The 18778-nt window shown below is 37.6% G+C and overlaps 1 protein-coding gene across 1 annotated transcript in view; it reads left to right on the top strand.

The window, feature by feature from the left end:
- Positions 1-18778, top strand: part of PATJ (PATJ crumbs cell polarity complex component) — a 362352-nt gene that overhangs the window by 98050 nt on the left and 245524 nt on the right. Inside the window, exons 19-22 of the mRNA XM_080800388.1 lie at positions 3804-3923; positions 5830-6225; positions 12497-12620; positions 17911-18085. Coding sequence (XP_080656514.1) covers positions 3804-3923; positions 5830-6225; positions 12497-12620; positions 17911-18085 — 815 coding nt within the window. The remainder of the gene's footprint in view (positions 1-3803; positions 3924-5829; positions 6226-12496; positions 12621-17910; positions 18086-18778) is intronic.

Genomic DNA, 18778 nt, shown 5'->3' with positions numbered 1-18778 from the left:
CCTACTGGTGCACAAACTCTCTCTGTTAAATAAATAAATAAAATCTTAAAAAAAATTAAATTACCACTAATTCCTTCTTTAATTTCTGGGAGCCTTTAGCAAAACTGTTTGCTCATGAGCTGTAAATAGTGATGCATAGATCTTCATTAAGGTCTCAGTCTCTCTGGTGGTCCACTTGGTGACCACTTACCTTATCACGTAATGAGCATTCACTTAGTCCTCTGCAGAAGTAGGGATATGTCAGGTGTGAAAAAGGTGGCCCAAAGTCAGCTTGGGCCAGAAAGCCTATGAATATATAAAAGTTAGGAGAACACGATTTTTTATTAAGTCAGGTATTATATTGATATACATTGTCTATATAATGTGTTTCATATTATATATTTTCATGTTAACCATGAATGGGGTTTATCTTCTCGTTTCTACAAATTCATCTCAAATGTACCAGTTCCAAAAAATGAATGAACTGACTTTAAAAACTGCATTGTATCTTCGGAACTAATAGGTCAGAGCTGGCAATGGAGTTCTTGAGCCAGACAGCTGTGAGTTTCTGCTTAGTTTTGTGATTTGCAAGGTTGTGTGTCCGTGGGCCAGTTCTTTAACCTCATCAGCTCCCACTTCCTTGTCTGTAATGTGGGGACTGCATGAGATCCCAGACCCTAGAGCTGGACAGCCGGGGTTCCAATTCTGGGTGTGTAACTGATTAGTTATGTAATTTTTTACTCATCTGTAAACTAGGGTTAATAAGACTACCTACTTCTTAGAATGTATATTAATATATTAATACATATACTAAATTGAATATTTAAAATGTTTAAACCTATGTCTGGCACATAGTGTCTTAAGTATATATATTTTGCCATTATTTTTATATAAATATAAAATATAAGGCCCTAAAATATATATATATATAAAAAGCCCTGATTTGATTGCTGTGAAGATTAAGTTAATACAAAGCATATGAAGTGTTTACCATGGATTGTGATTTAGAACTAGGACTTCCTAAATAGTAGCTATGTTCTGACCTAGGACTGCTATTGAGCCTGGTAAACAGTAGGATGGCTGAAACTTTTCGGATGGCAAGTGACTGCACTGTACTTTTGTTAAATATTTTGATTATTATCCTGTATATACTGACACATTTCTTTTTTTTCCTTTTTTTTTTTTACATTTCTTTTTTTAGAAAAGAGTTTATTTATTTATTAGTGAGAAAGAGTTTGAGAGTGTGAGTGGGGAGAGGGGCAGACAGGGAGGGAGAGAATCTCAAGTAGACTCCATACCAAGCACAGAGCCCGACGTGGGGCTCGATCCCATGACCTTGAGATGATGACCTGAGCTGAAACCAAGAGTTGGATGCTCAACCAACTGAGTCACACAAGTACCCCTGTACTGATAAGTTTTCTTCTTCTTCTTCTTTTTTCTTTAAGATTTTGTTTATTTGTCAGAGAGAGAGGGAACAGAAGCAGGGGGAGCAGAAGAGAGAGAGAGGGAGAAGCAGACTCCCCACTGAGCAGGGAGCCCAATGCAGGGCTCAATCCCAGGACCCTGAGATCATGACCTGAGCCAAAGGCAGACATTTAACAACTGAGCCACCCAGGTGCCCATATATGATATTTTTTAATATTAAGTTCCTTTTTTGGTATGTTTTAAATTTAAGGAATACTTTTTTCCCCCACATAGTATGTTTCTGTTTAGTCAGATCTTCTTTTACTCTTTTCTCCTTAAATGGGCTGTACAGTTTTTTTTAGTTTAATTCTGAGATAATTTACTGCTTTTACCCCCCTTTGTGAATAATGTCTTATTTTCTATTACATTTTCAAATTAGCTATTGCTGAAGTAGAGATAATGATACTGACTTGGTAATTTGATCTTATATTTGACAAACGTGTGAAACCCTAATTTGTACTTCTGTTGAATTTTCTTTTTAAAAAATTTATTTATTTATTCATTTATCTATTTCTATCTATCTATCTATCTACCTATCTATTTTTCATCACAGTAAGTGCCCTTCATCTGTTTCCTCCATTCCACCCCACCCCCCCCCCCCATCCTGGTAACCATCAATTTGTTCTCTATAGTTAAGAGTCTGTTTCAGGGCACCCAGGTGGCTCAGTTGATTAAGCATCTGCCTTCGGATTGGGTCATGATCCCAGGATTCTGGGATTGAGCCCCCTATTGGGCTTTTTACTTGGTGGGGAGCCAGCTTCTCCCCTGCCTGTTCCCCCTGCTTGTGCTTGCTTGCTAGCTGTCAAATAAATAAATAAAAATCATTAAAAAAAAAAAAAGTATATTTCTTGGTTTGTCTTTTTTTCCCTTTGCTTGTTTGTTTCTTAATTCCACGTATGAGTGATGAGATCGTTTGGTATTTGCCTTTCTTTGACTGACTTACTACATTTAGCATTATATTCTCTAGCTCCATCCATGTTGCAAATGACAAGATTTCATTTTTTTAATGGCTGAATAATAGTCCATTGTCTATTTATACAACACATCTTCCTTATCCATTCATCTATTGATGGACATTTGAGCTGCTTGTTTCCAAATTTGGCTATTATAAATAATGTTCTAATAAACATAAAGGTGCATGTATCTTTTCAAATTATGCTTTCTTATTCTTTGAGTAAATACTCAATAGTGGAATTACTAGATCATATCGTATTTCTGGCCATCTGTATGTCTTCCGTCTGTTCATGTCTTCTGCCCATTTTTAAATTGGGTTTTTTTTTGGGTGTTGAGTTGTATCAGTTCTTTATGTATTTTGGATACTAACCCTTTACTGGATATGTCATTTGTAATACCTTCTCATATTCTGTAGCTGGCTTTTAGTTTTGTTGATTGTTTCTCTTGCTGTGCACAAACTTTTTATTTTGATGTAGCCCTGATAGTTTATTTTTGCTTTTATTTCCTTGCCTGAGGAGACATACCTAGGAAAATGTTCCTACAGCTGATGTCAGAGAGATCAACGCTTATGCTTTCTTCAAGGATTTTTATGGTTTCAGGTCTCACATTTAAGTCTTTAATCCGTTTTGAGTTTATTTTTGTGTATGGTGAAAGAAAATGGTCCAGTTTCATTCTTTTACATGTAGTTTTAGGAATACTTAAAAAGAAAAAATGAGAAGCTTTGATGCAAATATGGATTTCTTTTTAATTATTAAAGAAAAGTTTGTTCTCATAAAACAATTTGGATAAGTTTTATTGTGTCCTTGCACTTAATGGAAAGATGAGAATTAATCTGAAGAGAGTTCAAGAGTATTTTCTTGATTATAAGAGTTCTTCCTATAGTAGCCAGAGGTGGGAAGTGGTGGGTAAGATGGATGAAGGTCATCAAAAGGTACAAACTTCCATTCATAAGATAAATATGTCCTGGGGATGTAATGTACACCATGATCACTCTGGTTAGCAAGACCATATTGTATATTTGAAAGTTTTAGATATAATTAAATTTATTATAACTTTGCAATATATACATACATCTAATTACTATGTTGTATGGTGTTATATGTCAGTTATATCTCAGTAAAAGATAGCTTCATGTTGACAAAAACATCTCTACATTGGGCTAATAAATAAATAAATAAGTAAATATTTTTTCCAGGGGTGCCTGGGTGGCTGTTAGTTGAGCCTCAGCCTTTGGCTCAGGTCATGATCCCAAGGTCCTGGAATTGAGCCCTGGACACCCTACTCAGCAGGGAGCCAGGTCCTCCCTCTTCCATTCCACCCCCCCCCCATTGCTCTCTCATGCACGCTCTTTCTCTCAAATAAATAAATAAAATCTTTTAAAAAAATAAAATTGTTTCTCTTTTCAGGAAGATGATAAAGAGGAAGAAAGTCATTATATTTTACATTCAAACAACGATGAAGACAAGACTGAACTTTCGGAAACAATTCATGACATAAATTCATCTTTAATACTTGAAGCACCCAAGGTATTTAGTAAATCGATTTCTTATTTGAATGGTTTGCTGTGAGCTAACATTTCTATAAAGAAGATAAAAGCTTGTTCTCACTCTTGGCTAAAGAGATATAAATTAAATGATCCTCTTTTTTATTTATTTTATTTTATTTTAATTTTTTTTAAAGATTTTACTTCCTTATTTGCCAGTAAGAGAGGGAACACAAACAGGGGGAGTGGGAGTGGGAGAGGGAAAGTAAGGCCTCTAGCTGAGTAGGGAGCCCAACACAGGGCTTGATCCCAGGACCCTGGGACCATAACCTGAGCCTCAGGCAGACACTTAAGGACTGAGTCACCTGGTGTCCCGCTTTTTTTTTTTAATGGACTGTTTTCCCTCTTATATCTCAGTGGCTTCATAAATGACATAGGCCAGATATAAGGCATTTTCAAAGCGCAAACATACCTTATTTTATACTACAGATACACTCTTAAAATTTTGAGAAGAGAATAAAATGTTTAAAAATAGGCATGCATTTAAAATGCTGTAGAAAACAGAGCTATACTAAAGGACTTCTTACTGAATACTTCCTACAGAAGAGTTATTTAGTCAAACCTTTCTTTCCGCTCTAACTTTAGGAAGTGTATTTTGAAGCTTTTCCTTTTTTATTCTGAATATGAATTGTGGTTATTTTGCTCTTTGAAGGTAGAGTATGGTGTTGCCTTACCTGATAACAGCCATCTGGTGATAGTCTTTGCATAATTTATTGACAGTGCCTCAAGCTGATATTTATTTCTGTACTATACATTGTGGGTTTTTTTTTAGTTTAGACATTTTTTGTTAAGATTTCATAAGTGTATGACATCTTCAAATATACCCTGTAAATACACCTGTAAAAAAATTAGCTGGCTTGCAGTATTTGATACACTATATTAATTTAAAGGTGGGAAGTAGTAGATTCATTCCATGAATTTGCATTTGGTGAATAGGGGTCTGTAGGAAATGTCATTGATCTCTCAAGAGAATTGAGCCTCCTTGTGCTTAGCACTCTTCAGGTTCCCCAGGGTTATGTTAGAGGCTCTGCAAATGCATACATTGCTCAGGCATTACCTAGGAACTCAGCAAAGTTTCTGCACATGTAGACTAGTTTCAGTTGTATGTACTTCTAAGTAGTGAAATATAAATTAATTAAAAAGCATACTATATTCATTCCTTTTTGCCACATAATTTCAGTACAGTTGAAAAAACATATTTCTGGGGGTGCCTGGGTGGCTGGGTCAGTTAAACCTCTGCCTTCGGCTCAGGTCATGGTCTCAGGGTCCTGGGATTGAGCCCCACATTGGGTTCTCTGCTCAGTGGGAGCCTGCCTTTCTACCTACTTGTGATTTCTGTCAAATAAATAAACATTACTGTTACAGGGCATATTATAAAATAGTCATACTCAAGGTAGTTGAGACATACATCCCATATCTTTATAGATGCTGCTTTTTGATAATTTCAATAGCCATAATTCCATCCGAGTTTCACATAAGCTTGAAAATCCTGACTTTTTAAATCTTTGTTTTCTTAGATATGATGTGTGTCTGTATTTCTGTACTACTTCTGTATAAGGTGTATGAGCCAAATGTTCATTGCAGCAGGTTAACAAAATTCCTATTTCTGATTGAGAATTTTCAGGTGGTTAATGTGTAACAGACCTTTTGGAATAGTCACTCACCTTGCCAAGGGCAGATTGCTGCTTCTTACTGTTTGTCCCTTTCTTTGCTTTGAGGGTTGTGTGGGAGGGAGCACTTACTTCTCCTTTGTAGTGGAGAGCCGTTCAAGGTAACTGTGCCTGGGTGAGGAATATAGTCACTGACATTCTGTCAGGGGTTAACTTCCTAGCGAATCCCCGTAGAGTGCCACTGCAAAAAAAAATAATTTTTGCAACTTTTATTTACAGGAATTTAGAGATGAACCTTATTATAAAGAAGAACTTGTAGATGAGCCATTCCTCAATTTGGGAAAGGCTTTTCAGTCCCAACAGAAAGAGATAGACCACAGCAAGGAGGCCTGGGAGATGCATGAATTTCTGACTCCTAGATTGCAGGAGATGGGGGAAGAAAGAGAGATGCTTGTTGATGAAGAATATGAGCTATACCAAGATCACTTTCAGTCCATGGACTTGTATCCCTCATCACACCTTCAAGAGGCTGCTCCTGTTCCCTCTGTGAAGGAACTTCACTTTGGCACTCAGTGGTTGCATGACAGTGAACCACCTGAGCTTCAGGGAGCGAGGTCCATGGTGAGTCTGTACTCCCCGGAGGTGCAGCAGTATGGCTACAGCACGGAAAACATGGTAAGAGATGAGAATGGCTCTTCCACTTCCCTCCTCCTTCCCCTGCCTCCCAACCCCTGTTCCAAAGTCATGTAACTTTCAAAAGAAGAAAATGTAATGGAAAATATGATTTTTATAATTAATCATTTTTCCAAGATGTACCATATAGTGTAATGCTGAACTAAGTATAAACTTACCTTTTCTGTATTACACAACTTCTGGTAAGAGTCAGTAAGCTGCAGTAGCCTTTTATGGTGGTTTATAGTGGGGTTTTGCCCCCCCCTTTTTTTTAAATGATGTGTTTCTCCAGATTATCCATTTCAAAGAGAGTTCTTTTGCCATTTGTGATTTTTTTGTTCCCTCAGAGAGATAGGGCTCCATATTTCTCATATTGTGTATTTATATTTATCAAGGAAAATCAAGTAAAAATTGACTCAAGATACATTGTTTATGTCTTGTTTATCCACACTCTTTTCTGTGTTATGTATGATACTAAATAGAAGGTCTCTGAACTCTTAAAAATTATCTTTATGTTTGTGTTATTGCCTGTTTTCAACTTGGCAGGAAAGCATTATATTTCAGTAGGTTTGTCCTTGCTATGGATCACCAATAAACTTTATTTTTATAACATTAGGGTTAACTGGTCACCAATTGGAAATTTTCATTACGGACATTTTTAATGTTTTAGTTTTGTTTGTTCATTTTATGCCCCAGATTAACTTCCAGGGAAATGAAAAGATAATTATTATATAGAGGTGTTTTGTTTTGTTTTGTTTTGTTTTGTTAAGAGAGGGAGAGAGAGGGTATAGGGACAGAGGGAGAAGGAGAGAGAGAATCAAGCAGGCTCCATGACCAGTACAGAGCCCTACACGGGGCTTGATCTCATGACCTTGTGATCATGACTTGAACTGAAATCAAAAGTTGGACTCTTAACCAACTGACTCACGTAGGAGTTCCTAGGGATATTTTTTTACAAGGCCACTTAGCAGTATGTTTAGATACAGTGCAGTATTCCCCACACTGAGATCAGCAACTTTCTTGCAGTGCTGTAGGGACCATGCTTTTCTTTGCTCTATCAGAGGGCCCATAGAGCTAGTTTCTTTGCTCTCTCCTTCCTCAGACCTGTCCTTCTTTCCCCTTTTGCAAATGCTATGGGTTCTTCTTCTCTGCAAGGTGCTATACAAGCTGTGCTTAATGGAATGCAAGAGGATTAGCGGACTGTGGGCAATCTACCAGAGAACAGATGTTTTGGGATTATGGGAATAATGCCTGGATATGGGCAGAGGTGACAGAGAATCACCTGATGTGTTGCCATTGACATTGGTGCTTTCTTTCCTTGCCAGTCCCGCTCCTGTATCTCTAAGTACTTGAGCCCAAACAGAATATTCAGTTATATGGAGCAAATTCTAATCACAGATTAGTCAATATTCATAAATACTCACTTCTTGTGCCTTTCATCTACAAAAAGAAAATTTTCTATTTACCCAAATATAAGGCAACCTGAAATAGAGGCCCATTTTAGTGTATAAACTTTTAGGGTTCTAGACTAAATAGTCACAGGTACATTCACAGTATTTACTTTATAAATTTAAACATTAATATTTTTTAAACTCCCAAATGTTAAATTTTTTGCCTATTCTCACATTTAATGACATAATTGTGTTCAGATGGCTTCAGTGCATATTTATGTCCATAAATACATTATCACTAGAAGCACCTTCCTGTCATTTAATACAGTTTTCGGAATGTATCATCTTAATTTTCATCTAGGTTGTTTGAGATACAGTAATTTTTGTATATGTGCTGCCGAAGTGAGCACAAGATACAGTAATTTTTGAATCCATGCTCTCATTCAGAATTTTATCCTGATCTCAAGTACTTATTTGCATAACAGTAGGCTTAAAAGTCCTTTTGTGAGTGCATAGTGATGATCTTCACTACATAACCACTTACTCTGTTGTTTTTTAAAGTGCTATTTAAAAAGCTTGTTTATAACAACATTCATTGCTCACAATTTGAAAGACATGCATCCTAATTACTAAATCTGTGTTAAATTTCCTGCTTCCTTCTTTTTATTTTCTATTTCTGATTCTGTGAGGTGACCTATAAGCTCTCTAAAAGGGCACTGATTAAACTTGTTTCCACCCCAGTGGTGCCTGGGTGGCTTAGTCAATTAAATGTTCAACTCTTGTTTTGGCTCAGGTCATGATCTCAGGGTTGTGAGTTTGAGTCCCACATGGGGCTCCATGTCAGGAGCCTGCTTGGGATTCTTTCTCTCTCCCTCTTCCTCTGCTCCTCCCCTCCCCTCCAACTTATACACTCTCTCTTTAAAAAAATTACTTTCAGCCCTAATATGTCTTGTTTGCACAATATTTTATTTTCTTTAAATAAATATATCTTCTTGTTTTGGGCATTCTTTTCCTCCTGTCCTGAACTCCACAATGATGGCAGTGTAAAGGAGGAAAGTTTTTCCTCTACTCTCATTGGTTCTTTGGCTGGGGCCTTGGAAATTAAACTGATGAAAGATTAACAAAAGAAAAACAATTTATTAACTAGTGTGGCATGCACTCATGCAGTAGAAACTCAGTGATGAGTAACTCAAAGGGGTGGTTAGAGCTTGGGCTTATATAGCTTCTTAACAAAGAACGATACATTTATTGAGAAGTGACAAGACAAAGGAAGAGGGGTTTAGGTTTTAGGGTCAGAGCTGCAGGAAGATAATTATAAGGGGGAAATTGATGGAAGATAAGGGCTTTTTTAGTTAGGTTTGTTAGTATGTTCCTCTTGTTGCCATCTCTGAGCTGGAAAAAATCTAGATTCATCTTTGATAATTAACAGTCAGGGGAAGATAGCTTTTCTATATGTGCTGTTTCTCTTTTTTTGTCCTCTCAGAATAATCTTTATGCCAGAGTGGCATATTTTTGATGGAGTGGTCTAATTCTCTATAACAGTTACACACATAAGATCAGGATGGACTTGAATCTTTATTTGCCCTCCTGTCAGAAGGGTACTCATGTGATGAAAATTTATTATCTAATACTACAAGCCTTAGGTAGATTTTTAAAACATTTTAATACCTTACAAAATATGTAATTCTTAGTACTCCTTTAGAGAGTGCCTTCCCGAAGGGTTAAGTAACATTATCACTTCTGTCTTCATTATAAAACCCATTTTGGGCTACAGATATATCTATATTTGTAGAGTGCAAATACTACCCAACTACTTAGATTTACCTTTCTCTACTACTCTCTTATTCCATTTTAGTTGAAGGATAAAACCATCAAGATTTCTAGATCTGGTTCTTTATTTTTACTTGTAGTGAAATACACATTGCAGTAGCCCCTTCTGTCCCCGCACCCACTCCCTATCTCTGGTTTCACTTTCACAATCTCAGTTACCTGCATTCAGCTGAGGTCTGGAAGCAGCCCTAGCCTAACACGTGCCTGCATCATTCACCTCACTACATCTTATCACTTAGGCATTTTATAATCTCACATAATCATCATAAAAAGAAGGGTGAGTACAGTATAATAAGATATTTTGAGAGCAAAAGAGACCACATTTATATAGCTCTTATTACAATATAATTGTTCTGATTATCAGTTCTTGTGGTTAATCTCTTACTGTACCTAATTTATAAATTAAACCTCATCATAGGTATGCATATAGAGTTAAAAATAGTATATACAGGGTTTGGTTCTATTCTTGGTTTCAGGCATCCACTGGGAGTCTTGGGATATATCTCCCACAGATAAGGAGGGGCTACTGTACATAAAATTTACCACTTTAACCATTTCTAGGCTTACAGTTCAGTAGCATTAAATATGCTTGCATTATTGTACAACCATTATCACCATTCATCTCCAGAACTTTTCCATTCTTTCCAGATTGAAAGTCTGTACCTATTAAACAGTAACTATCCATTCTCCCCTTCTCTAATCCCCTGGCAGACAACCATAGTCCTACTTTCTTTCTCTAAGAATTATGATGACTTTAGGTACCTCATTTAAGAGGAATCATAGAGTATTTGTCTTCTTGTGTGAGGCTTATTTCATTTAGCATGATACCTTCAAGGTTCATCCACATTGTAGCTTGTTTTGGAATTTTCTCCCTTTATAAGGCTGAATAATATTCCATTGTATGTACTCCCTTTATAAGGCTGAATAATATTCCACAGTATGTGTGTGTGTATGCATGTATATTCCAGTCTCTTTAACCCTTCATTAGTCAATGAACATCTGGATTATTTCTACTTCTGGCTACTGTGAATAATGCTGCTGCAAGCACTGGTATAAAGTATCTGTTCAAATGATTATTTTTTAAATTTTTTGGAGTATATACCCAAAAGGTAAATTGCTAGATCCATATGGCAAGTCTCTGTTTAATTTTGGGGGGGAACCACTGTCCTATTTTCCACAGTAGTTGCACCATTTTATATTCCCACCCATAGTGCACGAATTTTCCAATTTTTCCACATGCCTGCCAATACCTGTTTTCTTTCTTTTTTTTTTTTTAAAGATTTTATTTATTTATTTATTTATTTATTTATTTATTTATTTGAGAGAGAGAGAGAGAGATCACAAGTAGGCAGAGAGGCAGGCGGCAGGGGGAAGCAAGTTCCCCGCTGAGCAGTGAGCCCGACGTGGGGCTCGATCCCAGGACCCAAGATCATGACCTGAGCCGAAGGCAGAGGCCCAACCCACTGAGCCACCCTGGCGCCCCAATACCTGTTTTCTGTTTTTGTTTTTCTTAAAGGTCAAAGTAGTATATCTTATTGTGGTTTTGATATACATTTTTCTAATTACTATTATTAGGAAAAGTTGAGCAACTTTGCGTATGCTCATTGGCCACCTTCATATATTCTCTGGAGAAGTGTCTAAATTTTTTGCCACGTTTCAAAAGATCTGACTCTTGCCTGAGGATTAGTTACCTAAGACTGATTGTATATTCTTATTTTCTTCTCTATTTAGAAAAACTCATTTTCCTAAGGAGTTAAATAACTCTCTATATTGAAATTCAGATTCAGATATTAATTCTCTTATTCCTGTTACAAAATTGCCATTAACATTTTTTAAGTCCAAAATTCGCTGTAAAATTTCTTCTAAGTACTCAGTGTCTATCCTCTCCTCCTTAATTGCTTCTCTAAGAAATTCTTTTTGCTTCTTTTATTCTATAGGCAGCTAGGTTATTGTAGCTACTTTCTCACCCCAATTTAATATTTGAGTTGAATTCTATGTTCTGTAAGCTCCATTGGATAACTGATAGAGTTCTGTACTTAGCTATATTCATAATCTGAATGGAAAAAGTTAGCAGTATTTGGTACATCAATTTATGAGATATCCTTCTCTTATCATTGAAGTCTGACCAGTATAACCTTAATGTACACAATGGACCGTGTAAAAGATGTCATTCACCTTTTTTGTTTTAAATGACTTAAATTTCCAACAATAGAGAATAACAGTGTTATTCATCTTAATTGAGGTATGTCCCTCTGGTGGCCCTGATGGTATCATTTCATTTTATGCCTATAAAAGTTTGTAAGATATAATAATAGGGGCGCCTGGGTGGATCAGTTGGTTAAGTATCTCCCTTTAGCTCAGGTCATGATCCTAGGATCGTGGGATCGAGCCTCTGCTTCTCCCTCTCCTTGCTCCCTGCTCATGCTCTGTCTCACTATCTCTCTCTCTCTCTCAAATAAATAAGTAAAATCTTTAAAAAATACATCATAATAAAATATATTAGTGAAGATTGTATGTTCTGGAAGATTGTAAGTTTTGGAAACCATAGAAGGCATGTATCAAAGGAAAGCAAGCAGAAAGCGCAAAAATCATTGACTGTGCTTTATTTTAGGTTTGGGTAACTGGTATTTGCCAGGCAGATAAAAGTGATAGGGAGGGCGAAGCAAGAGCTTAGAGTTATGAAAATCCCCCACCAAGTTGTTTTGGGATCATTGGTGAAGCTTTTGAGGTTGTGATCCAGCGTGACCCATGAGTTAGTTGTATGTTAGCCATTGACCTTTCTTGGTTGGATAGATCTTTATTCTTATACCTTTCTGATCATTTACTTAAATCCACTCATGAATGTTTATAAAACAGTATTTTTTGTAGTTGTTAAAAAAAAATCCGGGGTAAAAAAAAAAAAAAAAAGAAATAGATTGTATTAACCTGTTACTTTGCAGATACGTTTGTAGAGCCAGTTTTCTGCTATCATTGTTACGTGGCTTGAACAACATTACAGTGTTCCTCACTTTATCACACAGTACTAATGCATTTCTGTCTTTCTTCCTCTCAAGATGAAAGAAAATTTTGGCATCAGTTCCCTACCCTCCATACCCTCATCTGAAGGAAACAGTCAACAAGGCAGATTTGATGATCTGGAAAATCTTACTTCATTAACAAAAAGCAGTCTGGATTTAGGTTTGTGATTTTTGTTTCTCATAAACACAAATTACATTATTCTGCAATCTCTCAGTTTTGTTTTTATATACGATAACTCTTACTGTCATATTTTCATTCATTATGATGCAGATTTAAATCTGTTTATTAATCTACTTCAGAGTATCTGGAAGAATAAACATGGCTCGTACGTCAACGGAGAAGTTTCAGAGTCTGTTTTCTGTGAGGGCTGTATTTTCAATGGCTGATTTTGCTTTTTATGAGCTGTATGGATTAAAACTAAAACTAGTACCTTACGTACTAAATCTGAAATAAGTCTCTACTAATATATATTAAAAATCTCTGATGCTATTAAGTGATACTGTTAGCTCAATGAATGGGGTTGTTAAATATTAATAAAGAGAGGCATATTTTAAACATTTATGAAACATTTTTATAGCCATATATTATGGTCAGTTTTGGTGCATTAATAACTTAGTTTCCATTAAAGAATCCTAAAAGTATAGTGCCTCTCTTTGCCTACCCCCAATATTGATTCTTACACAATTTTGAAAACTTGACTTTGAAACATAATTTTTCTTCATCCAACACTGGAATATCGAAGACTGTTATATTATTAAGATCCCTAGGTGAGACAGTTAAGTTCTTTCACAGCACTGGAATTTATAGAGCCGTTGTTCAGGATTTACGCTGTCCTTCATGTGTTATGAGTCTGCTTATAGGAAGTCTTTCTCTTTGGCAGTTCTTAGTTGTATGGTAATGTATTGTAGGGCCAGAGTGCCCTGTAGAAGCTTATATAATGGTTTCTAAGAATTCAGCATTCTATTGAATTCTAAAGAATGAAATCCTTAGTGTTAAAGATTGAAGCCACCAATTGGTGGCTCAGTTGGTTAAGTGTCTGGCTCTTGATTTCAGCTCAGGTCGTGATTTCAGGGTCATGAGGTCAAGCCCAGCATTGGGCTCTTTTCTGAGTGTGTAGCCTGCTTCAGATTCTCTCCCCACGCCTGCCCCTCCTTACCCCCTCTTGGTTGCTCTCTCAAAAAAAAAAAAAAAAAAAAGATTGGAGTCATCTATGAGATGATAACAGTTGTCAATTCCCTGTGAGTCAAAACACAGCATGGGTATTTAATTTTGAGTATCTAAGATTAGAGTTTATCCAATTTTTCATGATACATAACTAATCGTGACTCAGATAAAAATGGGACCTTTTCTCCCACAAGTGTTCCATTATACAGTTTTTAAAAAATTTACCACATTTCTATTGTCCTCTAAGTACGTGGAGAAGATTCATGGCACAAATGAAGGAATAACTGAATTAATAGGCCATATCTGTTTGATTGTCATTGATACTTTATAGCAATGTCATTACTATTTTGGACAAAGTGATTCTTTGCTGAGGAGAGATGACCTGGGCATGGTAGAATGTTCAGCAGCTTTCCTGCCTTCTAACCCTAATGCCAGTGGTACTCTCATTCTGAGTCATGATCAAAATCAAGTGTCTCCGGACATTGCCAAATGTCCCCTGGGGGCCACAATTGCTCCTGGTTGAAAATCATTCGCTGCTTTGTGCTGTTAAGATTAAAAGGATAGACTGGCTAACAGGGGTGAGTACGTGTGGGGAGGAGCAGCAGAGCTGGGAAGAACACAGGGAAAATAGTCCCTCTTGAGCTCTGCTCTGTGTGTCATTTAAGTGACCTCAAAGTTCCTTCCTCTGACTTCTGCTGCCTAGATAAGTTTCTTAGGGCTGCTCTACCAGATTGGCACGAACTTGGTGGCTTAAAACAACAGAAATTAATTCTCTCACTGTTCTCAAGGCCTAAATCAAGATGCTGTGCTGCCTCTGAAGGCCTGAGGGAAATTTTGCTTTTTCCTGCTTCTGGTGGCTGTATCTTTTTTTGGCTCATGACTGCTTCACTGTGATGTCTGCCTCTGTCTTCACACTGCTGTCCTCTCTTATCCCTGTGTCTTCTCTTCTTTGCCTCTTATAAGGACATCTGTCATTGGATTTTGGGCCCACTTGGGTAACCCAGGATGGTCTCATCTCACAATACTTAATTATATTCACAGAGACTTTTTTTAAATCAAAGTAAGGTCCCATTCATAGGTTCTGTGGTTGGGTCTATCTTTTAGAGAGGTCCCCAGTCTTCCCACTATACTGCCTTAACCTAATACTTTGCAAGGCCCTGGGAATTGATTTTTTTTTTAGAGATTATAGTTTGGGGAGTGAAGTTAGACTTGTATGTGTTAGATCTGTCCTCACCGGAAAAGCATTCGTAACCACATGCTGTTAAGGAAATTTTTTGAAAGCCTCTAGGATGCTGTGCAGTAGGCATGACAGTTTGGATTAATGCTAACTGTAGGTAGGCTGAGAAATTATTAATACAGAGCTGACACGGATTTCAGCAGCATCCATATTGACTTCATTCTACTCAAGATTTGATTTTGCTCTTGAGATCCTGTCCGGCAAATGGCTGACTCTTTCAGTCCCGGGTCCCTCTGCTTCACTGGGCAATCCCGCAGGCTTCTCCAAGCCTCAACTATAAAATGAAAGATTTGAGCTAAGTGTTCTCTAAGCCCTCTTTCAAATCTGTGACTCTTTGACCACTTTGTTAGTAACAGGCAATGTTAGATTTATCTCTGAACAATTAAATTTCTTTTTCTGAACAATTAATTAGAAAATTATTTCTGAGAACCTTATGTGTAAAGGGCTGTTGTTGAGCCTATACTTAAGCCAACATTTTGAAGCCTTGAAGAGCCTCTACCCTTCATGGGCTGTGAAACTGAACCTATAAATTAGCATAATTCATAAGGTGAAGCACACACGAAAAATTCCCAATCAATAATACACTTAGTGTTACAAGTTTTAGGTTTCAGACAGAAAGTAGTTCTGTTTCCTGATGTTTGACTGCCCCTGCCTGGACAGTACCTCCAGGGAAGCCTGGGCGAGTCCGTTGTTGCACCCAAGAGTCAGGCACACTTACGCATTTGCATCCCCAGCTCTTGCTATAAACTGGGCTTCTGGAAGGCAAGGCAATCTGATTGTGTTACCGTAGCAGGTGCTCAGGAAATATTTGTTGAATGAGAAAGTGAAATGCCACTTAACCTGTGGTTATTCAGCAGCATTGCAACTCCCAGCTTTCCCTCCCCCTGTAGTGGCCTCGTTACACATAACCCACCCTCCCCTCTACTCGGATTCTTCTTGCCTTTATTTTTTTGACCGATCTGTTCTTGCACCTCACCAAGTATAAACCTTTGGAAAATTTCCCCCATTCCTTTTCTATAAACATTAACCTCCATTTGTCCAGGAACTTTTTTTTTTTTTTTAGCTCCTTTGTTTTTCTAACCTTTGTGCACCCGTATGGCCCTTACCCAACACCTGCATAGGCCCTTGAGGACTCAGTTTGTTTTACAGGCTCTGGGTACCGTGGTGCACTGGGTGAGCAGCTCTATAAAGAGTGAGTGTGTCAGACACCGTGACAGATGAGAAATGTATGCCTGAGACCTGGCACCCAGGGTCCGTGGAGGAGGAGGGGGCAAAGGGCACGAGCAGGCTTTGTGCAGAACGGGTAACGAAAAGTTTTAAACAGACTGAGGCAACCTATGAAACCCAGAGCCATAATTGAACAGGCCACTTTTACCAGCATAGGTGGATGGGAAAGCACTCTGCAGATAGAGCCTGTTCCCTCTTCCTAACACTGGTGTTGGCCTTCCAGCTAGAGTCTGGTCCCACCCTGGTCTCTCCTCAGTGGGGAGGAGACAGGCTTAGGCAAAGCTAGAACTCTGAAGCCATGATACGGATTAGAGTGCTTCCCAGGAATGTAGGTGCCCATGGACAAGAGGGAAAGGTACATGGGGATGAGGCACAGGCCCCTGAGACTTCCTATAGTACCCCCTGAGCATTACAATTACTTTCATCCTCTCTTCAGGTTCTGTTGCATTACCAACTGATTAGATCCTGATTCCAGATTTTCTAGACAAGATAAAGAGTGGTAGTACTGAGTTTACTGAAAGTTTGTTCATGACGAAGAAATGGAAAGAGTTTAGGTCATGCTTATAGGAAAAATTTTAGGATAATTTCTCTTTATTATTATTTTTTTTAAGGTTTTATTTATGTATTTGACAGAAACACAATGAGAGAGGGAACACAGGCAGGGGGAGTAGGAGAGGGTGAGGTGAGGCAGGCTTCCCACCGAGCAGGAGCCTGATGCAGGGCTCAATTCCAGGAAGCTGGGATCAGGACCTGACCTGAAGGCAGACACCTAACGACTGAGCCATCCAGGCGCCCCAATTTCTGAATGACAAATCATTTCTGATTTTCTAAGAAGCCAGAACTCCAAAAAATCTTATAAATGTGTGGATTTAAGGAAGGCATTTGAAGGCATTTGATCGCAGTTCATTATATTTGTCTACTATGCTGAAGAAAGATTGGCTGAGAATTTCTGATCAGTTACTGGGGTGTATCCTAAGGGTGATTAATGGACCTGTGCCAGCGCAGGCACAGGTCTCTATTATATGTCCTAGGACTCTGTGCACCACTCTGCCCTAGGCTTTTTTTCAGTAAATGGGGAAATGACACAGATGTCACGTCAGGTAAATTTGCACATGCCACTTGGCAAAATTCCTTAGCCTGAGTTTCTCTGTGTATAAAATATGGTTGCTAGTATCTTTTCCCTCTAACTCATAGTTTGGTATGAGAATCAAATGAGGTAAACAAATGTAAACGAATTCTGAAATTTGTAAACACAGCCCCATTAAAAATGTGTTTTCTTAACATTATAAGCGCTGGGTGATGTATAGAATTGTCAGATCACTATATTATACACCTGAACGTAATGTAACACTGTGTGTTAATATGCTGAAATTAAAATTAAAAAAAAAATTTTAATGTAAGTGTTTTTATTTGGTTATTTGTTATAATGTGGAATTATTTTTTTTAAATAAGTGAAGTGTTGTAGGAGTGCCTGCAGTTAGGTTGATATGGGAAAATGTGTAGTGAGATTAGAGTACAGTCATTGAGGGGGTTCTTTTGATAAAATATTTCCATTGCTAAAATGTCATCTTTTCCATGAGGCCATATGTAAAATTCTAACTCTCTTCCACTGGGCAGTCCCTCGCCCCCTTCCTTGCTTCATTTTTTACCATACTACTGTCATCATCTGACATATTAAACATTTTATTTATCTAGTTTAATATAAATGAGAGTTCTGACTTGAAGTTTCTGCCCCTAGTAGATGCCCATAACTATTTCTTGAAGGAATGAAGGATGAAAAAAAGCATCCTGTATCCACTACTGTCTGGGTTTGCTCTTTAGGCATGATGATTCCAAATGATGTCCAGGGTCCTGGCTTGCTTGCTGAACTCCCGGATGTGGCTCAAAGAAGGGAGCAAGAAGATTTGCCCTTATACCAACTCCCCAGGACCCGAGTTGTGTCCAAGGCCTCGGCATACACAGGACCATCGTCTTCCAGATATATCGCTGATGCATGGTATGTTACCATTTATCTTTGTTTTCATATGATAGTTTTCTTTTTGCTCTTATTAAAAAAAAAAGCATGATGAGGATGGAACATTTGGAAAATACAGAAAATATGAATAAAATTGAACATTAGACAATTACTATGAGAATATCACATACTTAACATCGAAGCATTTATACAAGTTTGTATTCTTGCAGTTGTGTGAAAAATGGATTACACAGAATATTTTAATTAAGAGTCTATTTTAACAATGTAAGCAGGACATATAGACAAATTAAGGATGGAATGGATTCGAGAGATAGAGAGTTTGGTGGAATTGGTGAATGATAACGTGTCAGGGCAAGAGGACATAGTTGAGGAAGACTTGTGTTTCTGGACCGGGACAATAAATGCATTGTGGCACCATTAATTCTTTCATAGGACCAAAGGAGGCAACTTAAGTGTCCATTGATAAATGAATGGATAAAGAAGACATTGGGGCATCTTGGTGGTTAGTCGGTTAAACGTCTGCCTTCAGTTCAGGTCATGATCTCAAGGATCTGAGATTAAGCCCCACGTCAGGCTCTCTGCTCAGCAGGAGTCTGCTTCTCCTTTTCATTCTGTGTTCTTTCTTGCTCGCTTGCTCTCAAACAAATAAGCAAAATCTAAAAAAAAAAAAGATGTATATATGCAATGGAATATTACTTGGTGATAAAAAAGAAT

This window comes from Martes martes (genome assembly GCF_963455335.1).
Source record: "Martes martes genome assembly, chromosome: 4".
In the NCBI taxonomy this organism is placed as follows: Eukaryota; Metazoa; Chordata; class Mammalia; order Carnivora; family Mustelidae; genus Martes; species Martes martes.
The sequence above is the reverse complement of the archived record's forward strand: the minus strand, read 5'-3'. Positions and strand labels throughout refer to the sequence as shown.